The sequence below is a fragment of the Cervus canadensis genome, chromosome 20 (assembly GCF_019320065.1).
Source record: "Cervus canadensis isolate Bull #8, Minnesota chromosome 20, ASM1932006v1, whole genome shotgun sequence".
Lineage (NCBI taxonomy): Eukaryota > Metazoa > Chordata > Mammalia > Artiodactyla > Cervidae > Cervus > Cervus canadensis.
This window is the reverse complement of record NC_057405.1, coordinates 57,763,956-57,789,643: the sequence shown is the minus strand read 5'-3', so window position 1 is coordinate 57,789,643 and position 25,688 is coordinate 57,763,956. Positions and strand designations below refer to the sequence as shown.

General features: G+C 39.5%; 1 protein-coding gene across 1 annotated transcript in view; it reads right to left on the bottom strand.

Annotated features, from left to right (window-relative positions):
• LOC122422664 overlaps window positions 1-25,688 on the bottom strand; it is a 185,318-nt gene that overhangs the window by 67,103 nt on the left and 92,527 nt on the right. The window contains exons 18-28 of the mRNA XM_043439187.1: window positions 25,261-25,461; window positions 24,431-24,552; window positions 22,733-22,961; window positions 19,250-19,452; window positions 16,540-16,695; window positions 14,182-14,275; window positions 13,382-13,519; window positions 6,487-6,644; window positions 5,242-5,362; window positions 3,595-3,644; window positions 1,533-1,709 (exon numbers count right to left, since the gene is read on the bottom strand). Coding sequence (XP_043295122.1) covers window positions 1,533-1,709; window positions 3,595-3,644; window positions 5,242-5,362; window positions 6,487-6,644; window positions 13,382-13,519; window positions 14,182-14,275; window positions 16,540-16,695; window positions 19,250-19,452; window positions 22,733-22,961; window positions 24,431-24,552; window positions 25,261-25,461 — 1,649 coding nt within the window. The remainder of the gene's footprint in view (window positions 1-1,532; window positions 1,710-3,594; window positions 3,645-5,241; window positions 5,363-6,486; window positions 6,645-13,381; window positions 13,520-14,181; window positions 14,276-16,539; window positions 16,696-19,249; window positions 19,453-22,732; window positions 22,962-24,430; window positions 24,553-25,260; window positions 25,462-25,688) is intronic.

Genomic DNA, 25,688 nt, shown 5'->3' with positions numbered 1-25,688 from the left:
CCGTGTGGGAGAGTGGTGGGTCTGCCTGTCACACAGTAAGGGCTTGAGTATTAGTGTCCTCTCTCTTTGTCCCTTCTTCAATCACCCATCAGCCAACACCACTACTCCTTGCTCCTGGGAGTATGGCCAAGTGTCAGCCTAGTCTCCAGACTCCAGTCTCCCCTAGAGTTATGAAGGGCACAGAGCCCTCATGGGGCATCCTTCTTTGGAGGAGAGCTTCCCCTGGCCCCTCTTCTATTTAGGTTCTGGTTCAGGGGCAGGGTGTATCTGCTAAAACTAAACAGTATGTTTCAGCCCTTTAAGGATTAAGTAGCATCTTAGACTTTTAAATAGACTATAGAATATATGGGACTTTTCTAGTCAAGGAGATGGCAAACACAAGCAGGGATGCCTCCTTTCTCCCTTTCCTTGACCATGGTCATTGTCAATCAATCACAACAATCTCACAAGCCTGGGGTGTCTTAGAATCCTTAGCAGGACACTAATACGTTGTTGAATCTACATTTAAAATAAAGTATTTATTCTTAATATAACCCAACTCCTTATTTTAGGAATAAGGAAAGGACCTCTATCCATGACCATCATTCCTCAACTCTGTCCCTTCATCTTTAGCTAATCTTGACCAGAGTCAATGACACATTTACCTTTGCAACTCCAGTATTCATAGCAAAGTGCTTGATACTAAGTAAGCACTGAACAAACAATGGTTGAATAACCCATGAATGATAAGGGAGCAAAAGAGTGGTCTGATACAAGCGGTCTTTCAATTCCCTTCTATCTTTCTGTTCTGTGGTCATATTTATTAAGTATTAACCTTACTCAGCACTAAACTCTCTGCCATGCCATAAGGGAAAGAGTAAGGAGGGAGGCAACTTCACCCTATAGGGTGTTTCTGCTCACTCTTGGAGGCTATGTAACTATGTAATACCCCCTTCTTTTCCTTAAAGGAAATGTGGTCACTTACAACAAACGTATGCCAACTCCTCCATCCAAGTGAGTGAACTCTAGGTCGGCTGAATTAAGAACATTTGGAAAATTGGATAAGGCATGCTAAGGAAGTATATAAGCAGCTCCACTCTTATCACTTAATATCATTATTTATATATATATATATATATATATCTCAGAGAAGTACAGGACACTGATTTACCCAAAGCACTGAAGTATAGTTTTTTTCCTGAATATTTCTTCTACTCCACTGAGTAAAATACTCAAAGCCACAACAGTTCTAGACTATGTCTATTTATTTGCTTATTTTAGATTCTGGCTTATATAAAAGGGTGTGACTGATGAAAATTTCTGGGTACTCCAGGGCAAAACAAAACTTCATAGACTGAAAAAGCAATCATACAGCTCATAAACAAAGAACTCCTTCTGTATTCAAATACAAAGATACTCTTAGAGTATTAACTCTTTTTCTTTTGCCCTTCTGGACAGAAGATCAAGGTTAAATACCAAACTTAATAAACCTCTCCCCTGGGAGGAGTGGGGAGAGGATGGGGGAAAAACAAGCCCAAAAGAAAATTCCACACCTGGGGTCATTCTTGAGGCCATCATCGGAGTCCCTCAACCCCTTCTTTTCTTGTCGTTGTCCCACCATGAAAAAAGTATCTCTGATGGTAGGGAAATCGTCCAGTAGGGCTCTCAGGCTGTTGCAGTATGCTATGATCTGCCCCCGAAGAGCGTAGTGAGACATATGTCGGTTGAACCTGAAAAGTCAGAAGAAGAGATAATGTGGAGAGGTGAATTCAAGTTGTTCAATCTCTCACAGAAGTTTGAGGATCTAAGTCCCTGGAGACTTTTCAAAGAGAATGGAGGACTTCTGTCAAGAAGAAACTTCTGACTTGGTCAGATTGCTGTTGCCTGAACACACAGGCATGAACCTCTTCCAAGTGCCTCTTATCTGTCATTTCTGATGCTGCTTCCTTTGTGTGTCAGAGGAATTTGTGTGTCAGTTCAATTTGCTTTCATCCAGGAAACATTACTATGAAAAAGATAGAGGAGGTGATGGAATTCCAGCTGAGCTATTTCAAATTCTAAAAGATGATGCTGTTTAAATGCTGCATTCAATATGACAGCAAATTTGGAAAACTCAGTAGTGGCCACAGGACTGGAAAAGGTCAGTTTTCACTCCAATCCCAAAGAAGGGCAATGCCAAAGAATGTTCAAACTACCCCACAATTGCACTCATTTCACATGCTAGCAAAATAATGCTCAAAATCCTTCAAGCTAGGCTTCAACAGTATGTGAACCAAGAAATTCCAGATGTACAGACTGGATTAAGAAAAGGCAGAAGAACCAGAGATCAACTTGTCGACATTCACTAGATCATAGAAAAAGCAAGGGGATTCCAGAAAGACATCTACTTCAGTTTCATTGACTACACTAAAGCCTTTGTGTGGATCACAACAAACTTGTGGAAAATTCTTAAAGAGATGGGAACACCAAACTACCTTACCTGCCTCCTGAGAAAATCTGTATGCAGGTCAAGAAGCAACAGTTAGAACCAGACATGGAACAACAGACTGGCTCAAAACTGGGAAAGGAGTCTGTCAAGGCTGTATATTGTCACCTTGCTTATTTAACTTATGTGCAAAGTACATCATGTGAAATGCTGGGTTGAATGAAGCTCAAGCTGGAATTAAGACTGCTGGGAGAAATATCAATAACCTCAGATATGCAGACGATACCACCTTAATGGCAGAAAGCAAAGAGGAACTAAAGAGCCTCTTGATGAAGGTGTAAGAAGAGAGTGAAAAAGCTGGCTTAAAGCTCAACATTAAAAAAAAAACTAAGATCATGGCATCCAGTCCCATCACTTCATGGCAAATACATGGGGAAACAGTGGAAACAGTGACGGACAATTTTCTTGGGCTCCAAAATCACTGCAGATGGTGACTGCAGCCATGAAATTAAAAGATGCTTGCTCCTTGAAAGAAAAGCTATGACCAACCCAGACAGCATATTAAAAAGCAGAGATATCACTTTACCGACAAAGGTCTGTCTAGTCAAAACTGTGGTTTTTCCAGTAGTCACATATGGATGTAAGAGTTGGATATAAAGAGGGATGAGTGCCGAAGAATTGATGCTTTTGAACTGTGGTACTGGAGAAGACTCTCGAGAGTCCCTTGGACAGTATGGAGATCAATCCAGTCAATCCAAAAGGAAAGCAACTCTGAATATTAATTGGAAGGACTGATGCTGAAGCTGAAACTTCAATCCTTTGGCTACTTGATGCAAAGACCTGACTCACTGGAAAAGACCCTGATGCTGGGAAAGACAGAGGGCAGGAGTAGACAGGGTCGACAGAGGATGAGGTGGTTGGATGGCATCACCGACTCAATGGACATGAGTTTAAGTAAACTCTGGGAGATGGTGAAGGACAGGGAAGCTTGGTGAAGGACTGTGCTGCAGTCCATAGGATTGCAAAGAGTTGGACATGACTTAGCGTCTGAACAACAACAATAGGACTGTTAAATAGGCTTATTTAAACACAAACCAGCTAACTAATTGTCCAGATTTCTATATCATACTGCTGTTTATTGAGTTCAGAGTCAGAAATCAGATTGTATAGTTTACATATTCTATACTCACTTCTGGCAATATTCAACTATAACATCTCTCTTGACTTTCCCAATTTCATCCTGTGATAAAAGAGAATGACAGTTTTCCTATTAGACAATTGGCTATAAGAATTCCCCAAGCTAATACATGTGCACAAACTAATAGCCAACTTAAAGTTGGAGAAGGTCACACAGTTGAGATGTTCTTTCTGAAGGTCAACTTATTGGGAGGTACTCCCACTGTGGGTCTTTTCTATTCCTGCACATCTTGTGAGTACACCAAGAATTCAACGCCCTGATCATTCTTTACCTGAACCATTTCTTAGGGTTATGTTCGCAGAGAGCAGTCTGGAGGGATGAGGTATTGTCTCCCTCCATAAAATAGAGCAAGTTTGCTATAATAGAGGTAGATCCCTAAACTCAATATTCTTCAACTGTGACACGGAACTGTGTACAACCTCGGCTCCTCCATGTTGCCCCTGTGGGACTTGGGAGGCAGAGAAATGACACAAACATGAGGCTCATGATGCTGGCTCTGCTGTGAGTAACAAAGTTCTTTTTCTCTGACCTAAGAGCCTAGCGTTCGCTGTCAGCATCCTCAGAGCAGTAACAGGCTACCTTCTTAGCTTATAAGTAGGCTAAAATCCCAGACCTTGACAAAACTGACAATTATCTTGCCTGAATCCTTTCTAATCTGATAGACATTGGATATTCCTGAAGGGCAGTTAATGAGCTAATACATTTTCACTTGGTCAGTATTTTTTTTAATATTATAAAGAGTAATTTATGTATCAAAGTAATTTACTTAAGTACTTATTAGGAGGAGTCGTTTGCCCACATCATTGCTGAGCAGTAATCTAGAAGGCCTAGCTTCCATCATAATCAATTTGTAGAACTGGATTAGGTAAATTGAAGTCCTTCCTTTTCAGTCATAAAAGAACAAAGCCTAGAGATGATAAACCTCATCATTTCATTTCCAAATAACTATATATTAGCCTAAGGACTTCCTCATCAAAAAAGTAATGAATAATGAAATAATATTCATAAAATTAAGCAGCACTTTTAATTGACTAAAGGTTTAAATATTATGGAGAAGGAAATGGCAACCCAAAGGTTGCTGCTGCTACTGCTAAGTCACTTCAGTTGTGTCCGACTCTCCGCGACCCCACGGACTTCAGCCTACCAGGCTCCTCTGCCCATGGGATCCTCCAGGCAAGAGCACTGGAGTGGGTTGCCATTGCCTTCTCCGGTACCCACAGGTTAGGTTAGTATAAAACCATTAAATAGAAACATGGTCGTAGTGTCTGAAAAACATAGTGGTTATGTCACCAACCCAACAGGTGAATTATAGATGGCCAATGCCCTTGCTCACCTTGTCTAAACCTCCTAAGTACCTGTGGGTCACTCAGGAACCATCAAATGTTTCCAAGTAGGTACTGAAATTCTTTCTGTTTAGAAAGTGACAAAGCATAATTGCCCTTGGAAAAATGTACATATTTTAAAAACTAGACTGCAATTAGCTTGATTTCCTTCCTTTCTATTTCTTATTGAACTTTTCCAGTTCTTTATATTTTCAATGGTTTCATCCAAATAGGCTGAAAGCAACAGGTTCCAAGTTAAGGATTTCTTACTTGCTCAAATGTAAAAGATGATGAGATCTTTAGGGAGCCCTTCTTACCATCCTCACAAGGTTTTTCATTCTGTCAGCCATGGCTTGTTTCCTGAGGAGGAAGGCATTCAGCATCATGTCCCGCAGCCCCACCTTTTCTAGTTGAATAGACACGAAAGCTTCCGGAGCCCTGGCAAGTGAACAGAAGCATGTGAGCCCAAGGCAGGAGATGAGTGCACATACAACCAGAAGACAACTTGAGGCTCTCTGACGGACAGGAGCACCTGGGGCTGCAAACGGGGCACTGCGGCAGGAGAGCAGGTAGCTCTGCCTCTGTGGTCCTCACTTGCTCCAAGTGTTTCTCTTATGTTCACGGGGCATGCTGCTGTGTCACCATCCTTGGTGGGGACCACACTGTACCTAAAGCATGCACCAGCAGTCCGTCCCCACTCCCAGACTTCATAGCCTGGCCCAGTGTTTGTACTCCCAGTGTCCCTTTGTGCCTTCCTGGTCTGAACTGTAGGGGCCCCTGGACTGATGTGGCCTTGTAAGGGTCCTCTTGACTAGACACATTGGTCTTAATTCTCCCATCCACACACTGGAAATGTGGATTTAGGACACTTGAACTCTGGCCATGTGTCAGATTAATGGCATCTTGAGGAGTAGGGAAGATTTGCCTGTCATTTTCTTTTTCATTCTAAATTTGCCAGGATTAGACTAGAGTGTCATTGGTATGCCTCAGTTATTCAGAGTATTTGTAATTATTACAGAATACAAATCTCTTTCTTTGTCACAGTGAGAAGAGATCAGGATATAACAGGATGTCCCTAGTTTATAGATACATATCTGTAGAGGCCCTGACTCTCGAGACAGTTACCATTCTATTATTCTAAGCAATGGAAAAAACCCTTGGTAGGATAGCGAGGGTAGTTCTGTCCTTTTCTGTTTAAAATAGAAGTGGAAAACTTGGACATGCTCATACTCTTCTTCCTTATGTTCTACCTTCTTTGGAGTTTGAAAAATAGAGAAGGAAGGAGGGAATACAGAAAGAGAAAGATAAAGGAGAAGAGGGAGAAGAGAAAAGAGGTTGAAATTGGGAACTGTTGACTCTCCTTCATAGACTTGAGCATATTAGAAGAAGCTAAGCCTTCTCAGTGTTCATACAATGTTTTCAGACAAAGTCTTAAAAATTTTAACACATGCTGGTCACTCTGGGAGTTTAGGCATCCTTCAATCCCATAATACTTGTATTAAATGACTTAAAAGAGGATACTTTTGTATAAACAACCCCCCACTGCTTCCCCAGTGCAGTACCTTTTGGTAGCCTGGAATCTTTTTGAAGGATGAGTAAGGGCATCTGGGACTTTTGGAACTGGGGCTAACAGCATGCCTTCTATGCCATTCACAATTCTGGAATTTCTTCTTCCGGTTGGACCCACTCCATTATGATTTCTCAGATCAGAACTTATTTCCTACAATATTTCAAACCAAAGTGAATAAAATTTGTTGAATTTGTAAGTCTTGTGGTACTGACAGTAAAATTATCTAACAGCTATAACTGATCCCAAATACATGTAAATGGCTGGGTACCCTAGGGGTGAGAGAGAGTGGAAGGGAGAGAAGAGAAGAGAAAAAGTAAGGGAGTGCATGGAAGAGATACCACTTTGTACAATGAAAGGGTGAGGCACTAAGTGTGCCTATTTCCAGAACAGAGTTGTCTAAAGTGCTGTCAGAAAAATGTCTCCATCTTACAAGGTGGCTAGTTGGAGTGCTTTGTATAGGGGCCTCTCAAGAAACACAGTTGATGAACTTCAGGGCACAAGATCTGAAAAATCATCTCAGGGTGCCATTCTGGTACAACCTAAGCAGAGGGAGGTGGGCTGTATATGCTGTCCTGTACAATGTAATAATGAAGGAGGGAGAGGTGGAGGGATAGTGGGGAAGAGGGGAAGGAAGAGTGGGGAAAAAAAGGGAAATCTGTATCTTCCAATATTCCTATTATTTATGGAGCTACAAGGAAAGATAGATAGGATTCTTTTACATTTTTCTAAAATACTAACTAAAAGAAAAACATTAAGCCTTCAAAGGAAAGCCCATTCTTTTTCAAAGAAAGAAAGTTTTCCACAGCTGAATTACTGAAGGAAAGGAAAATGAGACAAAAGAAAAAAAATCTTGAGTTAAAAAGTCTAAAGTTTCCATCTTGATTTTTTCTGAAGCTCTTGGGCTATCCCCGTCTCCTGAAAATAGTGGAATATACTAGTTCAGAAGACACAAGGGGCCTTAGAAAGCATATGAGTGAGCTAAGAGGAAAAACAAGCTCTGTAATCAGAGTCCAGTGCTGACACTCAGAAGGTAATCTTGGCTCTGTCCCTTAACCTATCAGCCTGTTTCTTCACCTGGAAAGCAAGGGTAATGTTCTCCATCTCCTAGGGCTGTTCAGAGCATTCCATGAGTCCAGGCTCATCCATCACTTAGCTTACCACCATGCCCGGACAATAGAAACTGCTAAATTGAACCCTTAGTTCCTTGACTCCCCCAACTGCATTGAAAATCCCAACTATGATGATATTTTATTTCTATCCTCAATTTCTTTTCCAGTCCCTTCCTACAAATATGATTACATCTATTTTATTCTTAATTCTCCTACCCCTCAAGTTTCTTTTTTAATTCTGACCCAACTGCTTAAAGAATTATGATGGACTAAATGTTTGTGTCTCCTCATAAATTCTTACATTGAAGCTCCAACCCCCAATGTGATGGTATTGAGAAATGGGACCTTTGGGAGGCAATTAGGGTTAGATGATGTCAAAGGGCAGGACCCTAATCTGATAGGGCTGGTAAAGCTGGTATAAGAAGAAGAAGAGACACCAGGACTTTCTTTCTGCCTTGTGAGGACCGTGAGAATGTGGCCATCTGCAAGGAAGAGAACTCTTACTAGAAACTGACATGCTGGCTCCTTGATCTTGGACTTCCAGCCTCCAGAACTGTGAAAAAATAAACTTCTGTTGTTAAAGCTACCAGTCAATACTATTTTGGTATGGCTTCCCTAGCAGACTAACACAGAAGCTGTAAATATTCTTTGCTTCTACATTTCTGTCATTCTCTTACTTCTCTACTCTGGTAGTCTGGCTTTCACTCCAACCCCATTAGAATAGCTCTCTCAGAGTCAGCAATGAACTTCTGAGAATGTAAAATAGCCTAGTTTTAATTCCTGCTCTTCTTGTTCTTCCCTCTACGTTAAATTCAACTTCTTCCTCCTCCTCCTAAAATATAATAGCTTTATTTAGGTGTAACTGACATTTAGTATACACAAAGTATACAGTAAATTAAAGTATAAAGTAAATTAGATAAGTTTGGACATAAGTATACAACTGTGAAACCATTACTGCAATAAAAATAAAGACCATAGCCATCCCTCCTACCTAGCCCACTTCCTCAAGCAACCACTGCTCTGCTTTCTCCAACTATAGATTAGAATGCATTTCCTAGAATTTTATATAAATGGAATCATGCAGTTATATATATATATATATATATATATATATATATATATATATATATATATTGGTTTGGCTTCATCCATATTGTTGCTATGTCAGCAACTCATTTCTTTGTATTGCTGAGCAATATTCCAGTGTAAAATATACCACAATTTATTTATCTATTCACCTGATGGTGGACATTTGGATTTTTTCCAGCTCTTAGCTGTTTTAAATAAAGCTGCTATAAACATTTACATATGTCTTTGTACGGACATGTGCTTTCATTTCTCTTAAGTAAATACCTAGGAGTGAAATGGCTGAATCATATGGTAAGTATATGTTTAACTTTCTAAGAAACTCCCAAGGTGTTTTGCAAGGTAACCATTTTGCATTCCCATCAGCAGTGTATGAGTTTCAGATCCTCCATGTCATGCCAAGACTCAGAACAGTTAGTTTAAATTTTAGCCATTCTAGTGGGTATGCAGGGGTTTCTCACTGGACTTTTAATTGCATTTCTTGAATAATTAATGTGGTTGAATATTATTTATGTGTTTATCTGTCACCTGTTCATCTTCCTTGGTGACTCATTTCTTCTTGAAACACTCTCCATCTTTGGCTTGGACACAGTAACAATTTTATTTTCTGTTTCTTTCCTTCCTTCTTTCTTCCTTTCCCTTCCTTTCCCTTGTTCCCTCTCAATGTCTCCATCATTTATTCTTCCTTACTATATCATTAGACTTCTTCCTATCCCACATCTGTAGAATAGTATATAAATACACACACACACATATATAAAACTCACATGTATTACTATATATATTCATGTATTCATATATATATATATGTATATATATATAACCCTAGTGCCTCTCTACCCCTCCTTGTGCTATGTCTTTTCAGGCTATTACTCTAAATGCCTTCCCACCCCTGTCCTATCTTCCTATTTGGTGACTTTCACCACTTACTTCCTAGAGGAATCTCAGGAAGTGACTTAAAAACCTCTCAACCTGGAAAACCCCATTTATATATGTTTTACATATTGGTATTATTCATAAGATTAATTGAAAAAAAGATTCAATATGTCAACTATGCATGAAAACCACAGGTGGGGCCAAGCTGGGCATCCATTTTTTCCTAAGACTCATTTGTCTTTTCATACTATGCTTGAGCATCAGAAGGTCTTCTCTCTTCTCAAAATGATCACATAGTCATCTCTGCCAGTCAAAACACTCATCCTTCAAGTTTTTCCCAATGTCCCTACTCTGTGCTGCCCTTTCTGGTTCCCCAGATGTGAGCCCTCTTTTTTAAAAATTCCTTCTATAGCTTGTTGAACTTCTATTATTCCTTGTATCTGAACCACTTTGAGCCTGTCTACATTTTATACACCAGATATAGTTTCTCTAGTATTCTTGCTTGGAGAATTCCATGGACAGAGAAGCCTGGCAGGCTACAGTCCATGGGGTCACAAAGAGGTGGACACGACTAAGTGACAAACACTTTCATTTTCACTTAATGAATCAGATCTCAGTATTATCTGATGAGCCTAACTTAAAGTAGGTACTGAATTAAGACTTGAGGGGTTGAATTTTTAAAAATCAATATAACTTACTCTATCCCTATTGTCTACTTCAGTATTTGATTTCTATGGGAATTAGTATTTGGCAGTAGAAGTGAAGATTGAATATTCTTGCCATACTTATGAATGTATACTCTTTTATTAATGTAAAGAGTGAAAATAGAGAAATGTGCTAAGAGGTAAAATGTGGTATGATGTATAGAATTCATATATCAAGAATATAGATGCTGGGAAAGATTGAGGGCAGGATAAGCAGGCTAGAGGATGAAATGGTTGGGTGGCATCACCGACTCTATGGACAAGAGTTTGAGCAAACTCTGGAAGATACTGAAGGACAGGGAAGCCTGGCGTGCTGCAGTCCATGGCGTCACAAAGAGTTGGATATGACTAAGCGACTGAACAACAACAATATAGAATTCATAAGGCTTAAAGAATGTTTAAGACCATCTGGAAAGTTGACTTCCTAAAGTTATATTTAATTTTGCACCTAAATTATATTCACAAGTATATACACATAAGAGAGAACTATACAGTTGTTTTTGGAAATGGGGGGAAATCTCTGAATTAATTCAGAGTGATTTCTAGGATATACTGTTAAGTGGAAAAAAATGCCTTAGAATATTATATACAGATAAAATCGAAAACCCCTTCATGATAAAAATCATCAAAAAGCTAGGAATAGAAGGGAACATCCTCAACTTGGTAAAAAAATTATCTAACAAAAACTCATAGCTAACATCATATGTAATGGTTAAAGATTGAAAGCTTTCCTCCTCAGATAAGGAATAAGACAATAATATCCATTCTCACCTTTCTATTCAACCTTGTACTACAGGGTCTAGTTAGGGCAACTGGACAAGAAAAAGTAATAAAAGGCATCCAGAATGAAAAGAGAATGTTAAATTCATCTCTATTTGCAGAAGACATAATCTTTTACATAGAAGATCCTAAGGAATTTACAAGCTTAGCAAGGTTGCAAGATAAAAGATCAATTGTATTTCTATAAACTAATAATGAACACTGAAAATGAAACTAACAATTCTATTTACAATAATATAAAAATAATAAAATATTTTGGAATTAATTTAACAAGAGAAGTACAGAACCTGTACACTGAAAACTATAAAGTATTGTTGAAAGAAATTAAAGAGGACATAAATGAAAAGACTTTCCATGTTCATGGATCAGAAGATTTAATATTGTTAAGATGGTAATAGTATTCAAAGTGATTTACAGGTTCAATGCAATCCCTGTCAAAGTCCCAAATGGCTTTATTTTTTCAGAAATTGACAAGCTGATCCTAAAATTCATGTGAAAATGCAAAGGACCCGAAATAGCAAAAGCAATCTTGAAAAAAAATAAAGTTGGAAGACTCGTACTTAATTTCAAAACTTACCACAACTCTACAATGATCAAAACACAGTGGTACTGGCATGAAAACAAACATATAGACCAGTGGAATAGAATTAAGAGTCCAGAAATACACGCTTACATTTATGGTCTATTGATTTCTGTTAAGGGTGCCAGGACAATTCAATGGGGAAAGATGAGTCTTTTCAACAAATGGTATTGGGATAGCTGGAACGCTACACTCAAAAGAATGAAATTGGACCCCCTATCTCATGCTACATATAAAAATTAACTATAAATGCATCATAGACCTGAAAGTAAGAGCTATAACTACAAAACTTTTAGAAGAAAGCAGGAGTAAATTTTTGTGACTTTGGATTAAACAATGGTTCCTTAAATATTAATATAACACCAAAAGAACAAGTGAAAAAAGAAAAATAGGTAAATTGGACACATCAAAATGAAAAACTTCTGTTTCAAAGAATACCATCAAGAAAGTAAGAAGATGATTCTCATAATAAAAGAAACTATTTGCCAATCATATACTTGATAAGGAACTTGTATTCAGAATATGCAAATAACTCTTACAATTCAGTAACAAAAAAAATCCAACTTTATAAAAGGGCAAAGAATTTGAATAGACATTTCTTTAATATATATATACAAATAGCCAACAAGCACATGGAAATATGCTCATTGTCATAAGTAATTAGAAAAATACAAATCAAAGCCACAATGAGATATCATTTTACCCTACTAGGGTGGCTAAAATTAAAAAGACAATAAGTGTTAGCAAACTCAAAACATACATATGTCCTTAGAAAAACTTATACTTAAATGTTCATGGCAGTATTATTTATAATAGTCAAAAAGTAAAAAACAACTCAAAATCTGTCAATTGATAAATGGATAAATAAAATGTGGTATATAACATATACTAGAATACTCTTCACCGGTAAAAACACAAAAAACGAAACAAAAAGAAAATGAAGTACTGGTGCATGCTACGACATGGATGAAACTTGAAAACACTGTGCCTAAGTGAAAAAATTCTGACATAAAAGGCCATATGTTGTACGATTCAATTTATATGAAATGTCTAGAATAGGGAAGTCTATAGAGACAGAAAGTGGATTACTGGTCGCTAGATGAGGAAAGTGAGGGGTGGGGATTGACTGCTAGTGGATACAGGATTTCTTTTTGAGAATGAGGAAATTCTGGAATTAGATGGTGGTGATGATGGTATGATCCTGCAAATTATATATTAAAGGGGTGAATTTTATGTTATGTGAATTATATCTCAATAACAACTAAAAAGTTCAAGAGAATATATTTTATGTTACCTTTTGTGACAAAACGAAGGGCAAATGTATGCTTTTGCAAAAAGAAATACAGGCATGATAAAACAGAAAACAATGAAATCATTTATCTACAAAGGGTAGGAGTGGAGGAACAGGCTATTTTCTGCTGGTTGATTCTAGCTAGTCAATATCACAGCATTACATACAATAGAAAAATTAAAATTATTAGCAAACCTCTATAAATTAAGAGACCCAGTAAGAATCTAATCATGTGTTACTATGTATTAGGAAAGGAGAAAGGGAGGGGAAGAGGGAAGGAAAGAAAATAAAAAGATGGGGGAAATGGTCGAAAAGGGAGAAAGGGAAGGAGGGAAATGGAAGGATGGGAAGAAAGAAAGGAGGGAGGAGTGTCAAAGTGAGGGGAGGGGAAGGGGGATGGAGGGAGGATGGGGCAGCCTGACAGTAGTGGCAGCATGCCTCAGGCTTCTCTGACAGCTGACCTTGACAACAGCGGGACAGCTCCCACAGGGAGTGTGGTAGAAGGATGCCTGCTGAACAGCCACCATTAAAGCATTCTTCTGAGTAGCCTGGCATGCTAGGGTCACTTGCATATTTTCCACTCCTGAATGGCACAAGAGCTAAAGGAAGAAAATGTGAAATTAGGAATTTCTCTCATACAGAAAGAGATCAAGTTGAGGGTGGGGATCACCACTCACTCAACACGTAAATATATGGATCAAACTGTTGGATTTGCCGAGACCCTTGCTCCTCAGTGACAAGCCTAAAGCTGCTTTCTCCCTAAGAAGTATTTCATCCTATGAAGGCAGGTTCTAGGCCTAATTGCTCTGTATCTGGACACCATCAGGGTTCCCCAGTTGTCAGATAAAGGATGCATAGGCTCTGATGAACTAGCAAACATACACTCAGAGGCAGGCTCTTGTAAAACTGCCCACATTAGATTAATGTTTAAAACATACACACACAAATACAAACCTGCACATACACATACAGAAGCAAAGAAGTCCATCTGAGTGGCAGGGAAAAATAACACCAGGTTTGAAAATATCGCTGGACTGCCAGGAAGTCCCAACATGGGTTTCTTTTTAATGCTGAACAGAGGTTATCTCAAGAGGTATTACATGTCAGACAAGGCAAGGCATCATCATTATTAATGAAGGTAGAACCTTTTCTTGTCTACGGGGTCAAACTAGTATGAATTAAACATTATACTTTTTAAGGAATACACAAACAAGTTGCTTAATTTTACTTTAGTTTCCTTTTGAGAAAAAAAATAATTTACCTTAAGAATGGCTTCCTTTGTATAAAAACTAAATTTGCCAATTTGGTTATCATCCACTTCAGAGATAGCTAAGACAAGAGTAGCAGGAGAATATCTGCAGGAAGAAACATGATGTTGTTTTGATGTGCCATACAGTTAGCCAGGAGATGCCTGTTCTGAAGGGACAGAGTCACGTGATCAGCTCTGAAATACCAGTAGTAACAGCAAGGACAGATTTTACACAAGACTTAGTAATTCTACCCAAAAGCTGAAGGGCTCCAGGGTCTTTTCAGTCCTTATTGGCCTCAATCTTCTTGCAGTTTGGGTGTGGTAACCATCTATCTCAGACTTTCTGAAATTGTTTTCTCATGATCACTATTCCTTTGCTCTCTTCCATATTTCCTCTTACCTTCTTGACCTCATTTGCACAGGCCTGTCACTGACCTGGCCCCGTTTATTCACTTCCTAAATGCTATCTCGTTCTCTCTCCCATGGCTCCAACAATCATCTAAATGGTCTTTGCAGCCATGTTTCTGCCTTGGGACATGGTCCTTCATCCATAACTATAAGACTTTGTCAAGTAATTTAATATCTAGGAATCTTGGTTTCTTCATCTGTAAATGGAAATATCACCTATCTTAACGGAGATAATATGCATGAATGTGCTTCTCAAAATGTAAGTCACTATGCTCATGGTTGGATGGCATCATTGACTCAATGGACATGAGTTTAAACAAGCTCTGAGAGACAGTGAAGGACAGGGAAGCCTGGCGTGCTGCAATCCATGACGTCACAAGGAGTTGGATTTGATTTAGCAACTGAACAACAACAATAATGCTGACTGAACAACAACAATAATGCTCATGTTTGGTATATGTTGTTGTAATGGCACTCCAAAGTGATAACTTGAAGGAATTAACATACATAAAACAAATGTAAATTCAGGATACAAGTTCCTTGGATGTAAAAATCTCCCCCTGGTAATTCAGAAAGTGCTTCAGATCTTGAAGGATCTCTGGGTCATCATTGGGAGGACTAATCACCACTTGGCCAGGCCACAGAACATTCAGACAGTTTGTGTTGATTGGTTGATTCTGGCTGAACAAAAATATGGCCTATTTTCACAGCAGTGTAAAATACCAGCTCTGGCAGGAGGCCCTTGAAGATCCAGAGAACAGCTTGGCTCCAGATTGGAGACCTAGCCTCGTTTGAGGCCCAATCACACTTCCTGCCTTCAGCTTCTGTGAGATATCTTTGTATCTTTACAATAAATCACCTTTTTGGTTTAGGTTATATGACAGGATACAGCATGGGGGATTTTGCTTTCAGGGGACAAGTGGCAATGGCTGGAGACATTTTTGATCATCACAAACGAGGGAAGGCATACTGCTGACATCTGGTAGGTAGAGATTGGGGATGTTATTAAACTACCTCTGATGTAAAGAACAGCCCTCTCCAAGAAACAGTTTTCCAACCTCAAATTTCTGAGGTTGAGAAATTCACTCTGTGGTCCTAACCCCTTCATTCCAGCCTATGCTCTCTCCTTTAGCATACTGCTATACTTTGAGCTGTGATACACAATAGCAAAGCAAAGGTGACCTTCCCTCCTTCCCTCGAGTCAGCTCTGCCTTCCTTGGGGTGGGACTCATACCAGGAATCTCCAGGACAGAGCTAAGACCCTCAGGGGAAGACAGACAAGGAAAGAAGAGGGAGATGAGTTTATCCCTGGTACACGTCCAAGACTGACTTTGTATGGGGGGAAAAGATTCCCTTCCCCCACTGAGTAGATTCTGGTCTGTTACTAGTAAGAGTGTTTTCTTTGGGGCAATAGGCTAAACCTATGGGGCATGAAAAAGAGGTTTCACTGGTTTGAGTTGGCTTCTTTTATTGACAAACAAAAGAGCCTGACAGAAATATTGCCATACATGTTAGATATACATTGCAGTAGAGTTTTGAGGAAACGGTCGCTCAAAAACCTTGAATGACTTTTTCCTGGTCCCAGAGAAAGTAAGAGCAGGGACCTGGGCAGGGATCCATGATTCTTGCCCCATCAGACCAACCCCTACACCCCTTTCTATCTGGAAGCAACATGGTCACCCTGGGCAGCTGCTGAGCCTATGATTCCGTCCATGTGAGCTCTCTAATCTGATTCTTCCATTTTTCAGTTATTCACTGTTTTTAATCCAATAATCCCTCTTGATTGAGATCTTATTTTTTCCTATCCTATCAAAAAAAGAAAGGAAAAGAAAATATTGACATCATGGCAGATAGAGGATAAGGGAGAGAATTTAGAATGCAATTGCATTTGTGATGGTGATAGAAATTATTTTTCACTGTCTACTGTGTCATTATTTTTACTTTGACTCTCTCAAGGCTCACCTGTCTACGCAGTCACTGTCCTCCAGCAGAGAGGTTATAAAGACAGGAGGTGGATCGACCACCTTGTCCTTGTGTGATGCAGATTCAAAGTGAACAGGCCTCAGATACAAATGGAACTCTTCAAAACCCATCTCGCACGCCAAATCCTTATAGAGACTAAAAGAGAAAAAAAAAAAAAAAAAAAGCCAAGAACATTTGCTGTTATTTTCCATAAAAGGAAAGTAAGTGGCAAGAAAACCAAACCATCTGAATAAGCACAAAGCAAAAGTCAAAACAAAAGTAAGCCAAGTCCGGTGTGAAATGAATGACTCACAAAGGTTTTGAGTCTGCCCTCAGCTATGATGGTTAAAGATAGTAGTTAAGGTAGGAGGAGATATGCTTGGGCACTTCCCCAACTCTCATTTCCTGCAAGCTGGCTTCTGTCTTCTGAGCGCTCCTGAGGTCACCAGTATTGCTCTCAGTAGAAAGTTGACCATTTTTTCTCAGAGATCCTCGGGGCTGGCCTGTCTGCTGCTTAAACCATTTTGTTCTCCTGAATCCAGGATCTCCATGCTTCTGCTTCATAACCACTGTCTTCACTGGCTTCTCCTTTTTTTTTTTTTGAAGCAGCCCTCCCCCGCCACCCATGCCATGCCATTGGCCTTGTTGAAGACTCTGCAGGACCCCGTGCAGGTCACCCAGATGGCTTGGGAGGTGACTCCCACCAGCCGCTCCCTCAGGCTGTTGATGACACAGTTGCTCATTGCTCTGATGGACCTCAAAGAGCTGCACCCATGCCATGCCAGGGCCCTGGCTGGGGCCGGCCAAGCACCACTGCCCACATCCCGCCACTGGTGCTGCCGCTGCTTTGTGGCTTCTCCTCTTTATTTTCAAATTCCTGTTGTTTCCTGAGGTTCCAAACCCAGTCCTCTTCTCACCTTCCCCATGTCCTCCTTGGGAAATCTGTCATTCAACTCTGGGCCATTACCATCTCCCCTTTGTGTAAGAACCTGTGACCCCATCTCTGTCCTCCTTCAACTCTGCGCTCTACTCCCCCATGACTTGCAGCCAGGCTCCATTCAGATGTCGCTGTGGCATTTCAGCCTTCTGTGTTTAGAATTCCTTCCTTTCTTCTCTTATCCCCATTTTAACACATTTCTTCATCTTGAGAAGTTGGTACATTAAGGCTGAGTTCAAATGGCACCTACATTAGTTTGTTAGACTGCTGTGAAACAGTACCATGAACTGGGGTGGTGGTGCTTAAACAACAGAAATCTGTCTCAGTTCTGGAGGACAGAAGTCCAAGATCAAAGTGTTGCAGGGCTGGTTCCTTCTGAGGGTTTTGAGTGAAGGATCTGTTCTAGGTTCTCTCCTCGTCTTATAGATGTGCATCTCATCCTTATGGCTTCATACAGTTTTCCTTCTGGATATATCCGTGTCCAAACCAGCTCTTCTTAGAAGGACACCAGATATACTACATAGGAGCCCACTCTAAAAACTTCATTTTCTCTGCAAAGACTCTATCTCCAAATAAGGTCACATTCTGAGGTACTAGGGCTTAGGGCTTGAACATTTGAATTTTGGAGGTACACAATCATCCCTAGGCCTTCTGTGGAGCTTTCTCTGATTCACTTAGGAAGAATGAGATACTCCACTTCCTGTGCTCCCATAGCATTTTGTTCATATGACTAGAATATCATATTAAACTTTATTAGGGGTAACTTTCACATTGTGAACTCCCTGAGAACAAGGATCAGAAATTATGAGGAGGTGGTATCATAGTGGTTAATATTATCTTGACCCATAGTTTGATTTCTGCTTCTACTACTTTCTGGTTGTGTGATCTTAGGAAAATTACTTTTCTAAGCCTCTACTTTCTTGGTGGTAAAATGTTTGCAAGCTATATCATAATATCATATCATAAGGACATCATTAATATATTATAACATAAGAATATTCTGAGAATTAAATGAACTGATACATGGAAAATTCCCAGTACAGACCCTGGACACAGTAGGCCCTAGATCATGGTTTATGGTGGATAATTGGACTCTCTGTGTCTTCAGGGACTCTCATGGAGCAGAAAACAACAGAACTCATATATGTTTGCAACAAATCCTCAAGTTCCATATTTTTCCTGTTTAGGGAACATGTTCACTTAAATGTCTTACCATCCTCTCATGCTCAAAGCAAAAACAGAACTCACCAAGCGTTCTCTCCCCCTACCTGCTGAACATTTCATACTTCCACCAGACCTGGATGCTATCAGACTCATTCTTTCCTTTCTGAAGGCCCTCCACTGGTTCTGCTCTGCTATTCAACTTCATTATATTTGAACACTCAGTATCATTGGGTGCTTGATGAGGGTTAGCCTTCATATCCAACAGGATACTATGGAAAACAACACGGACAAAGCTTTTACATTTAGGGAGCTTACATTAGCAGGAAAACTAATAGACCAACATCAAGCACCTAATTAAAAGGCAATGGCTGAATGGAGAAAAAGCCCAGGTGCTTAGAGGAAAACCCAGACTAGCTGAGTAGTCAGAGAGTCCTGTTGGGAGACCTGAGAAGAGAAACAAGGAGGGAGGGAAGGTGGAAAGGAAGTCATCATTTCAGTCATTTAGAAAGCTCACTCTGGCTACTCTGGGGGCACAGATGGGGCAAGGCTTGCAGTAGGAAGATCCATAGTCTATTACCCTTCATGTGGATCGTGAGTCCCCCTACTGACCGTGCCAAGTGTACACTCTCCAGACTCATCTCTATCAGCCTATGCCGGAGGGTCAAGAGTTCCAAAAGTTTGGAAAACATCTCCAGGAGCAGCATTTGGGAATCTTGGCCTTGGTTCTGTCCTTGGTCTGCAGCAGATTTGAGTGCAAGCAGGCCTGTCTCCCCGACAAGAAAGGGATCACCCATCACTTTAGCTGAAAATAGCTGAAAGAAAACAGAATACTTAAAAAATACAAAATAAAGAAAGAAATCTGAACATATTAAGAAAAATATGTCAGCAGCACAGACTCTGGATCCAGAGTTCCTAGGCTTGAGTCCTAGCTCTGGCACTTACAAGCTATGAGATTTAGGGCAATTCACTCAATTTAACTGTCTCTCAGTTTCATCATCTATAAAGTGGCAGTAAGGATAATAACAGCACCTAATAGGAACTGATAAATCATAACTGTATCAGGGTTGGTTGAGAGGGTTGAGTTAAATATATACAAAAGCACTTGGTACATAGCATTTGCTATTATCATTATTATAATGTTTTAAGCCAAAATAAAGAGAGAAATGACACAGATGACCTAAATAGAAGCCTCTGATACATTGCAAGTATTTTAGTGACCAATGATAATAATGATAATTTCTTATAAACTCTAATTGAAGTTTCAAAACTTTCAAGTATTTTCATGTATGTTAACTCATTTTTATTTTTATAAGATCCCCATGACTTGGGAATCACAGATACTATTATGTCCATTTTATCAGTTAGGGATCTGAAGCAACACTGAAATTTTCTAAGGTCAGACAACAGTATCAAGAATAAATTTAGTTTCCCTAGTTCCACGCTGTAGTTTTAGAGTATACCAAGCTGCGTCCTCAGTGCTCCTCTGCTCAACCCAAGCCCTGGGTGATTTGTGAAGTTACTACATTGTTCTCTAACATCCTCCTGCCTTGGTCACCTCCTCTGCTCTGACATTTTTGCTAGCTTTTTATATACCACTTCCAGCAAGGACCAAGTCTGGGGACCACCTCTAGTCTGTCTTTCCTGGTTTGGCTTCCCAAGAGTAGATAGACTTATCTACCAAAGGCCTTGCCTACTCAAGAATGCAATTTCTAGACTACTGAAGTCTTCCAAAGTGATGAAGAGATTTATTAATTTCCTGATTGTCTTCTGAGTACAAGACCTGTCCCATTTTCTGTCCCAGTACAAAAGATTAATCTGAATATTTATCATTTCTAAGTCCCAATTTGAACATATTAAAAAAAATTATTTAAACTGTATGGGAAATTCTCTGGTGGTCCAGTGGTTAGGACTCGATTCTTTCACTACTGAGGACCTGGGTTGAATCCCTGGTTGGGGAACTAAGATTCTGAAAGCCATGCAGTGTGACAATCCATCAATCAATAAAAAAATAAAACTGTGTGGCATCAATGAGAGATTAAATAGGTAGCCCAGATATTCACTACAATTTTTAAGAGAACTAAAAATACATTTTAAAAATCTGGTATCATAATTGCCACTGTTTTAGTCATTAAATCGTGTCCAACTCTTTGCAACTCCATGGACTGTAGTGCACCAGGCTCCCCTCTCCATGGGATTTCCCAGGCAAGAATACTGAAATGGGTTGCCATTTCCCTCTCAGGGGATCTTCCCAATCCAGGGATCAAACCTGTGTCTCCTGCATTGGCAGGCAGATTCTTTGCTATTGAGCCACCAGGAAAACCCTGGTACCATAATACAGTGTGAAAATAATCCTCAATAAATGGTAGTGGCTACATGGGTGATAATGTGGGGAAAGACTCTGTTTTGAGCCATATCTTACACCACATATTCACTTTTACACACATACACACACATGCACACACACTCCAGGTGGAATTCTAAAAGGAGTTAAATATTTTTGAAATAAAATAAAAACCTTAAGAAGTTAGAAGTTAGAATAAAGGAAGACAAATATGAAACATCTGGAGGAAGTTTGGCTTTCTGAATTTAGGATAGAAGAAATCACAAAGGGAACGATAAACAGATTTGACTATATGAAAATAAGTTTCTGTTAAAAATTTAAAAGACAAATTGGGGAAAATAGTTGCAGAATATATTATGGACAAACAGTTAAAGTTTTTTTAAGAAGAGCTCATGTAAGTGGATAGGAATGACATTAGGATTCCAAGAGAACTATAAACTAAGGAGAGGAACAGAACATTCATAAAAAATACAGCTAGTAACATGACATTTGGAAGAATATTTAATCTCAACAGATAGCAAGGAAAGAAAATGAACAGTGTAATGCCACCTTTATATATCATATGCATAGATTAGCACAGACATTATATGCTCACACCTAACACTGTAGAGTATTGCAGAACTGGTACCCTTAGACACTATCAGTGGTATTACAGTTTGGCACGACTTTTCTGGAAAGTGATCTGCCAACATATCCAAAGACTTAAATTTTGTTTCAGTAAATCCAATTCCAAGAAGCTATCCAAAGGAATTGATTCAAAATACGGTAAAATCTGTGAGCATAGAGATGTATCTTATGGAATTTTTAATAATAATAAAACATTGTAAATAACTTGAATGCCCATTGATAGGGAAATAGTTGGATAAATTATCATTCACCACTTAAAGGAATTTTGTGGTCATAAAGGTTAAGTATAAAGACTATTAGCAACATGGAAGAATATATAATATGATGCAACTGAGAAAAACAGGAGATGGTATATGAAGGATATGACTAGAAAGAACTATGTAAAATATGTATATAAAGAATACTTGAATTCAGAAAAAAATGATTACAAATGCATTTGAGTGGTTATATTTAAGGTAATTTTCTGTTTTCCTCTTTGGCTAAAACTCTGAATTCTATTTTTTGATCAACTTTAATTTAAAAGAAAATAAACTTTTGTTTGAACCGGAGATGATAGGTGGCTGAGATAGGCCTGGGGAACAGATATTTTTGGCAGCTGAAGCCTTGAAATTTCCTTTATCTTATAGCAAGTGCCCACACAGAGTAAGGTCAAGTTAGAAACCCAGGTCTCCTGCATCGCAGGTGAATCTTTACCAACTGAGCCATCGGGGAAGCCCAAGTTCATGGCAGGGCTAAGCTTAGTCCCGATCACTGACTCTTGCTGTCTCTCCTCTGCCAGATTTTAGCTCAGGACAAAACAGTACATTTTAACAAGGGTCTTAGAAAGAAAAAAAAATTAATTAAAAAATATATACTGTTAAACTATAACAAACCAGAAAATACTTTCCCCCTAGCTGTGTACATTTCCCTTTAAATGATAACTGTAGCAGCACCCCGATAAACTGGAAACATTGACCAAAATGAACAAAAAAACCCATAAAAATGTTGGCAAGCCCTAGGACTATGATCTATCTCTGGCCAAACAGGAGGGGAATAGAGCCAAACAAAAACAAAGCTAAGTAGTAACATCTGGGAGGAAACATTCTCTTTGCCAAGGACCCACCTAACCCCTTCGGAGAACCTACATCTTTCTGGAGCTGTGCGCTGTACCAGGACTCGGGCCTGGCTGGGGTGAGCCACACATCCAGGGCCAGCTGCAGCACACGTCTCTCCAGCAAGGTGAAGGCACTGGCTGATGTGGGCCTCCAAGTGTGGCGGGCCTCCCTGAGGAGGTGCTCCAGAGCCCTGGGGATACAGGAAGCCAGGCCCAAGGAAGGGTGGAACTCCAGCAGATAAATGTTTTTCAAAGCTGAGCTTAATGAAAAGAAACAATTAATGACAATTTTACATGGTGAAGAACTTAATCTGTTTCCAGATCTTATATTTTTCAAGACCAATAAAACAGTCTTACAACCCAGGGCATTATAAAAAACTGGAAGCTCAACAGGGCCTTAGAGGCTGTCCAGGGAGCCCATCAGATTACACAACATGCTTTTTGCTTTAATATTAACTTTTTTTAAGACATAGTTTACTCTAAAATCCAGTAAGAATAAGATTCATTGTACATCACATCATTATGCTGTACACCTTAAATTTATATATGTGTGCGTGCTAAGCTGCTTCAGTTGTGTCGGACTCTTAGCGACCCTATGGACTGTAGTCCACCATGGGATTCTCCAGGCAAGAATACTGGAGTGAATTGCCATGCCTTCCTCCAGGGGATCTTCCCAACTCAGGGACTGAACACGCCTCTCTTATGTCTCCTGCATTGGCAAGCAGGCTTTTTACCACGAGTGCCATCTGGCAAGCTCTAATTTATACAGTGCTGTATGTCAATTGTATCTCAATGAAATAGAAAAAAAAATCTAAAATTGTATATGGAAAACATGTCAACATTTCATTAGCCAAATATTTGAGAACAAGATGACTTCAAAGTGTCTAAATATTAAACAAATACCTTCCATTACTATTTCTATTTTTCACCTGATTCTTGATCCCTTTTTCTTCCCAAAATGATAATGAAGATGGTTTTTGAGTTCTGTATACAACTATTGGAATCATTCGTGCTTGCCATAAAAACGTTATATTTTACAAATGAATGAGGTCAGAAATAATAAAACACTTGTCTGTGGGTTATCCCTTTGGAAATAAAGGATATAGTATCAGTCAAGTCAAGGGCCTTTCTATACCTACATGGAACACAAGCTCCAGACCAGCTTGGAGCCTGTCACCAGCTTCTTGGTTCCTCTGTACCCTCAAAGCCTGGAAAGGCACTGTAAGGGTGAATCACACTACATATCAAGGAGGTGACCTTATGTACTCTCTCCAGGTGATCTCAGGAAATTCAATCTACTACTTAAAGCGGTGGGGTGGGGGTCACAAGATGAGTCTGCAGAAACCTTTCTGCTGACACTTGCTAGAAAAAAGAAATTTCTTTAAAAAAATTTTAAGCACATCCATGTTTCATATATGTTGACTTGTATGGCACCTCTAATAAATCCTTTGACAGCATTTTAAGAGCAACTGGGTTTTTTAGGACTTCTCATGGGAATGAAGATTCTGCACCCAGGGGCATAAGTGTAAATTCTGGCCTCCTATTCCTTATTTGCAAAGTGAATCAATATCGAGTTCACAAAGGAATCCCTCTTCCATGACTTTTATATTTACTTCTCTCATCACCAAATACTTGAGAGGTGCTTTGTAGAATAGTAGTAGACTTAACAACATACCCTTTAATTATCCAGAAATTAAATGTAAAATGTCTAAAGACAACACCAACTTACCAGCTATTGTTGATGGAAATGAGTTGTTTGCAAATGATGTTAAGGGGAAGTCCAAATGTATTGCTAGCATCTGGATGGCCTTTTTGCCAAAGCCTCTGGACGTACTCACGCTGACACTCTATCTAGAAATGTCACATAAAAGTTAAAATTAGAAAAGTTAGACTTTCCCATGGATGTGAGTTATGAGCCTTGGCATGAGAAGAACAGATCATCAGCCCTTTGTGTATCTTCATTATTTGACTAATTTTCGCCCAGACATGAGTTTTAGGGATTCCCTCACACAGAGACATGATTGTTTTTTAGTCTCAGGCAAGGATCAGCCTGGAAAAGCAAAGGCAACCAGCTTTAGGCAATCTTAAGAAGCACAAGAAAACTTTCTGTAAAATAATTGACTACAAGGAAAAAATTCTAAGCAGGCCTAACGAACTGTATTAGCTTTTCCCTGGAAGCCATAGACTGTGACCATTTCCTGTAGTGTTATAGAAATAGTTGCAACCTTTTAAAAAATAAATATAATTTTACACATTTAATGTCTTACAAAGGGGTAGGCTTAGTCCTTTCACTATAGATGAACTGTGATTGAATGAAAATAGGTTGCCAATTCTTTGTGGATCGTTAAATGTAATTAGGATTGGAAACCTCCCTTTAAGACCGTAGTTATGCTTGAAATTCAACAATGCAAATAAGCTTACAAATAAACATTGTGTACATGCTGTCCTAGAAAACCCAGATTCTGAATTGGTACTGAAAGGAAAATACAGTTTTCAGTTTTGACCTGTGTTTTCCATCCCCTTCCCACATGGAATCTTAAAAAACCCAAATATACTCACGTGCTGGTTGAGGATGCCCCTCACCAGCTGCAGGTGAAGCCTCAGGCAGGTGCATTCCTCTCGGTAGGCCTTAATGAAGTAAGGATGACTGAAGTCAAACCTTGGGCACCTGTGCATGATGTCTGTGATCACTTGTGCTAAGGCAAACCTCTCCTCTGGGTCCAATGCATGCTGGTAGGCTTCAAAGTAACTGTCAAGAAGCTGTAAATAAGGTTTATAGTCAGGGGACAGGGCCCCACAAAGGAAGAGAGTGAGCTCCCAACAATTTCCATGATTTGGAAAGCCCCCCCACCATCAATAGGAGAGACAGCTCTGCACCTCTGGGTACCGGCCCTGGGTGGGCAGCCACAGCACCGGAGCAGCACAGACCAAGTTAGGGAGGGAGAGGGAAAAAGCACTCATCGCACCTCTGTCCCCCCCTCCTCTGC